General features: G+C 47.9%; 1 protein-coding gene across 3 annotated transcripts in view; it reads right to left on the bottom strand.

Annotated features, from left to right (window-relative positions):
- Positions 1 to 382: 382 nt before the first annotated feature.
- The window catches only part of OPCML (opioid binding protein/cell adhesion molecule like), a 493523-nt gene continuing 487905 nt past the window's right edge, over positions 383 to 6000 (bottom strand). For all 3 annotated transcript variants that reach the window (XM_068554748.1, XM_068554749.1, XM_068554747.1), the window contains one exon: positions 383 to 483. In XM_068554748.1, coding sequence (XP_068410849.1) covers positions 383 to 483 — 101 coding nt within the window. The remainder of the gene's footprint in view (positions 484 to 6000) is intronic.

The raw sequence follows: 6000 nt of genomic DNA, 5'->3' as shown, positions 1-6000 counted from the left end.
TTATCACGAGGCACATTTTCTGCCCAGATGGAGCTTATGGTTTACTGGGGGTGGGGGGGGGGGTAGGGTTGGTGGTGACGGTGTCAGGAAGGCAGAGGAAAGGGAAGGGCCAAGGCAGAGGAACAGATTCCATTTTTGGACACACCAATGAATGATTATCCTACACGTGGTAGAATCCTGCGCACCCCTCCCCCCCAACCCCACTCATTCAAACTGGATAGAAAAATCAAATAAACAGACCAACCAAACAAAGAAAAAAATCAGATCAAGAAGAAGAACAGAAACAAACAAAAAGAAGCCCAAACTGGTTTGCTCTCCGCAGTGTAGGTAAAGTCTGTGATATGGAGAAGCAGGCGTTGCTCAGAAGACCTATGGTTTCTTATCAAAACTTGATGAAGAAGTGGGCAAAGAGGGTCCCTGATAGCCAGAGGCAAGCCAGTGCTCTAGAGGCCGAGTTTACACCATCAATGACAGCTCCAGGCCCTGTGTGGGAGAAAGAGAGACAGACCCATTAGCGCACACCCAGAGGGCACCATCCTCATCCCCTGACAAGCACCGCATAGACATGCGTCTCTGTGAGCAGCTCCCACCCACCAGTGACCCTTCCAAGTCTGCGTAAGTGGAAAAGTGCCCATTGGGAGAAACTCAAAGGGGCTTATCGCTGGGGTGCCTGACCCTACAGCCTGCTCTCAAAGACTGGGGTTTAAAAACTAAAAGAAGTAGAGGGAGGGAATGGTTAGACGTGCAGGCTGACAGGTTAGGGCAGGACCTTTGTAAGCAGCGCCTCTACCTGTGTTCTCTCCTTGGAAACCGTGTCCAGGACACACAGGGGTGGGAGGGGAAGGAGAGGGATGAGGGTCAGAGTGGAGGGAAGAGGTGGGAGGAGGAAGGAGAGGAAGAGAAGATTTTGTGAAACACAGGAGTCTAGGTGTTGATGTGGCTGACTTTTCATCTGGTGTGACTGGGATATTGGGGCGGCGTCTCCCAAAGCCGCTAAGGAAGAATGAATACATAACACCCAGAGTTTTAAAGACGACTATGGTCGGGTTTGTCCCAGCACTCAGCGATGCGTCTCCAGAGGTGACAAAGAGGACCCCCGTCCTCAGACCCAACAGCCACCTTACGCCCCTGCCTGGCAGGGCTCTCCCTCAACCTCTTTCTTTCTTCTTCCCTCTCTCTGGCCCTTTTACACACCCCTCGTGAAACCCTCACATTCTGCTGTGAAATAAGACCACAGAATCACAGGTGCGATCCCCTTCCCTTCATCTGCATCCTTGAGAAGACAAACCACGTGCACTGGTATCGCCTTGCCTGTTCCGAGGGCCCAGGGTGGAAGGCTGAGTGTCCAGCTCTGCCCCTGTACTCCTCCGTCACCTTTATTTACCAGCATCAGAATTTAGGGTCATAAGCAAGACCAGAGTAGCCAGCGAGCAGGGAGCAGAGAGTATTCCGGGGAAAGCAAAACTAAGTGTTAGTCAAGGGATCAGAAGCAACCCTGTAGGGCCAGTGACAAAGGGACGGAGTGACAGGCAAGAAACGCAGGGCTTCACCGCCTCCTTTACTAGTAAATTGGCTTGTTGGAAGTAACCTTACTACTGAAAAAAGCCTCAGTGGTGCAGGGTCTCCTCAGACGGGAGCCAGGTCACGTGGCTTGCTGGTCAGTGCAATGGCGCGGATCCAGGCCTTGCTGGGCGGGCAGTGATGCCGTCCGTCAGCCTGGGGACGGATGGTTCTCTCACTCCAGCAGCTGGCATCCAAGTGTTCCCACCCCAGGGATGGCAGCAGGATTCCTTTTCTTCCTCTGATTTACAGTACAATTCTCCTATTTACTACAAATTCATATTTCCTCGATAGCTTGAGAGTCTTGCTCATAGTTTTCTGTACTTTTGTTATAGAGCATTTGCAGATAAGGGCAGAGCCCAGTCCTTAGCCCATTGCTATGGTCCCCACGACAGCTTCATAAATATTCATAGAAAGTAGCCTGACTCTGGGGCCCCATCAGTCCAGGCATATATCCTAGGAACTGTACTGGCCTACAGAATGCGCTGAGTTGGAAAAGGCCCAGTTTGAAGCTCAAGGTAATTCTCTATATTGTCTTCTGCAAAAGATGAGTGATGTAGATTTTTAAATGAGTTTAAAAGGAAATGGGCAACACAGATGTGTAAGACCCATATGTTTTTGTAAAGAATATTTAAAATATAAAGTATATATTGTATATATGATATATATTCACTAGTTATGTATCTATGTATATATATGCATGTGTGTGTGTCTTTGTCTAATTCATTATATTGATATCAACTTAAGAAACAATTGAATGGGCTCCATTCTAGACAGACAGAGGCCTTTAGCTTAGGAATCACTTTATTCCAAGTTCTACCAGTGGGCTTAGCATTTCTGGGGATGTCATGCTACCAGCACAAGGTTGAACGTAGCTAAAACAAACAGGAGAGGAGGAGTATTAGGAAGACAAAGCAGTGCGAGCTGCAGGGAAAGAAGGGGAAGAATCATCAAGATGGCAGGTAGCAGTGGCAGTAAGATGTTCATGCTGCTTAGGCAGGGGTGTTACAGCCTCAGCTCGCTTCAGCTGAGTTCTCCAAGGAGTGGAACTCTGAGGGGGCCTCGGTGGGCATGGGGCCTGCTCAGCCCACGTGGGGGGATGAGATAAGGCATACTTATATGGTGCTTTCTGTGTGGCAAACATGACTCTAAATGCTGAACATCTACTAATCCGTTTTATCTTTATGAACCCCTGTGGCATTCCTATCTTATAGATGGGGAATTGAGGAGCAGAGCAGGTAAGTACCCTGCCTGTGGCTACATAAGACAATACACCCAGAGCTGGATTAGAACTGAGTCACTCTGTCTACAGGGTTGGTGCCCTTGATTATCACAACTCTACTTCCCCTCTGTGGAAAACAATCCTTTGTGCATGTTTTTCAGAGGCCACAGCGTCATGGAATGATGGCCTGGGGATCTGGAGACCCAATTTCTCCACGTGACTCTGCTGCTTCACAGCTGAGTGCCAGCTCCTCTCTGGCCTTGGCTCTCCCACCTGCAGTGAGAGGAGGCTGGGATGCGTGACCTCTGAGCTCTTCTCCTTTAGTATCCTGAGTTACTGAATGGCTGGAAACTCTGCATCAGGTCCCAGAAGGCACAGCTGGGGAACAGCCAGGTGGCCTTTTCCAGTGGTACAAAACCATCACCACTCCTGCTTTCCGCACCTCAGCATGCCATCTCCTGAGACAGGAAGAGGGCACCAAACATTCCTAGACCCTAAAGTTTCCTTTTCTGTAGCCTCATTTTCTACGCGTTTTCAGGAAATTTTATTCCTTAGCAGGTATTATAAGCCCTGATTTAAGCATCAGATGACATGGCAATTTATTGTCAGAGTGCCTTTGGCCAATCAGTGTATGAGAAAGGGCTGAGCTATTCTGACCGAAGAGTTTACCTAATCTACTAGGACAGAGATTAAACTAGCCTTGCTTTCCTCCTATGGATCCTGGACACATTTGAGATTTGGCAGTAGGGCCTGCAGGAAGTGAGGGGCCTACAGGAAGGCTCTCGGGCTTTGTTCCAAGCCGGGAGAGAGCGGCTCACGTCCGTGTACCATACTCTAGGTTGGAGGAATGAAAGACAAAGGCCATCAGCGACGAACTGATTCTTTAATGGCATCTTCAAGGTAACCCTGATCCTACTGGAAATGAGGGGAAAAAAAGAATCTGGGTTGGGTCGCTCCCATAGGCTTTCTGTATGCTAAGGCCACTCACCTGATTATGCAAACGCTTCTTTGTGCTTTAATACAGAAGAAGCAGTGGATTGCTGCTGTCCAGCGAACTGGTGTGGTCCCATGATTACTTCTATGCATCTGCCCTGCCTTGGCCTCGCTGCTTTGTCTTTGCAGCCCTAAACCCTTTGGGGTTAAAGTCTCTGGCCACTGTAAAAGTGCAACCAACGCATGGGACTTTGGCTTCAGACCAATTTGGGCTTAAATCCTGAGTCTGTGGCTTGCCAGCTACGTGATCTCAGACAAAGCACTTGCAGTTTTCTCCTTGAAAATAGGGGTAATAATGTGGAGTTTTCAGGATAAAGGACTGGAGGGATTAGGACAGTGTCTGGTAGGAAGTAGTCATGTGATCGTGGTAGGAAGTAGTCGTGTGATCGTGGTAGGAAGTAGTCACGTGACCGTGGGAAGGGCTGCTCTGGTGGGTCCATACCCCCTACCTTCCACTTGTTAGTTGAGGCTAATATTGGCTTATTTCGACCTTTTCCAAATACGTTGATCCTGAGCTGGGTTTTGGTAGGTGAGAATGAGGAGGTGAGATGGGTGAGAGAGGCCACCGGCCATTAGGGCCTAGGAGGAGGGTGTGGGGCACTGGGCAGGGCAATGAGAGAGTCCAAAGCCACGCTCTATGGCAAGTCCAAGGGCAAAGGACCAGTCTGCGAGGGAAGCAGACCTCACGCTGGCCTCGGAAGCCATGCCGTCCACTCAAGAAATGCGTGCTGGTGCTGTCATGTGCCAGGCTCTGTTCCAAAGAGGAAGACAGGCACAGCCTCTGCCTGCACACACCCTATCTTCCATTAGCTTTTTTTTTTTTTTTTTTGGCCACGCTACGCTGCATGCAGGATCTTAGTTCCCCGACCAGGGATCGAACCCGCGCCCCCTGAAGTGGAAGCTCGGAGTCTTAACCACTAGACCACCAGGGAAGTCCCCCTATCCTCCATTAGGACCTAGAGTTCCTCTGTCCTAGTCTAAATCAATAAAGAAACGCAAGTATGTTTTAAGCCCTCACAGATTCTGAGAAGAAAGTCCTTTGGAATGAAATAATCCAACCTCCCTTCCATCTCAGGAGCACCCCGCCTGTCTAAGAGGATTGAATTCAGGAATCAGGGAGAACTGAATGTGAATTCTGGCTCTGCTAGTCACTTGCAGGATGACTTCAGGTGAGATGGTTAACTGCTCTCAAACAGTTTTTTTTTTTAATGTATAAAATATGTGGGGAGGTGGTTTTCTCTATACCTGCAGGGTTGCTCTGAGGATGAGTGAAGATGATAACGTAAAATCACTGAGTATAAGTAAAGGATGAGTAACAATTGGGTGAATGAGAACCAGGACCACAACTGCTCGTCTCTAAAATAGTATCTTTCGTGGGGCTCCTGCTTTAAATAAAGAGACCCTGTGTATACTGAATTCTTAAAGATACTTGCCAAACACCCACCGAAAGCAAACGTGACTCTGGCTTAGCAAGTGACTGGTCTCTCCTGACAAGACCTGAGTTGGCTCCAGCCACAGGTAAAGGCTGCCCAAGGAAGGCCAGTTATTCTGAGGAAGTGCATGTAGAAGCCCAACTCTTTCTGTGGGCAAGCACCGCATTCAAGAAATCTTTATTTATGGTTAACAGTGACTCAGTCTAATAGAATAGCTCTTACAAACCTCAGCCTTAAATTAAATATTTTTCAGGGATAAACTAAAAGTGAGAACATGTAACGATGCCCTTTCCCCTCACATTCCAGCCGCTCCTTTTCCCTTCCTCAACACTAAAAACGTATTGCTTCCTTCTTTCCCGAAGTTGAGCGTCTTTGAAAAGCTCACATGACGACACAAAGCCACAGAACCAACTGTGAATGACAACCATGACAACTAAATACCTTGAGGACGTATGCAGACCAAAATAAGTTAGTCCTCAGCACACAGAAAGAAGAGATAAAGAGACAGAAATGATCAAGAGATAAATTCCAGAAACGGTAAATGTCACGAAGGTCAATCAATCAGTGCGTGTACTCTGGGCCGGAGGGAAGATTTTATGGTATGGCCACGTGTGAGACCCAGCAGCAGTAAGACAAGTAAATAAAGAAAGAGGCAAACAAACAAATGAGCAAAATAAAGTCCACTTTGGAGAAGCTACTTACTTTGTTAAATTAAATATACTACGCATTACACATTTTTAAAAAGCAAATTTGGTTGAGGGCTTAGCATAGAATTAACCTGCAGGCCTAGCT

The sequence above is a fragment of the Eschrichtius robustus genome, chromosome 11, assembly GCF_028021215.1.
Source record: "Eschrichtius robustus isolate mEscRob2 chromosome 11, mEscRob2.pri, whole genome shotgun sequence".
Taxonomy (NCBI): domain Eukaryota; kingdom Metazoa; phylum Chordata; class Mammalia; order Artiodactyla; family Eschrichtiidae; genus Eschrichtius; species Eschrichtius robustus.
Note: the sequence above shows the minus strand (reverse complement) of the source record. Positions and strands in the feature narration are given on the sequence as shown.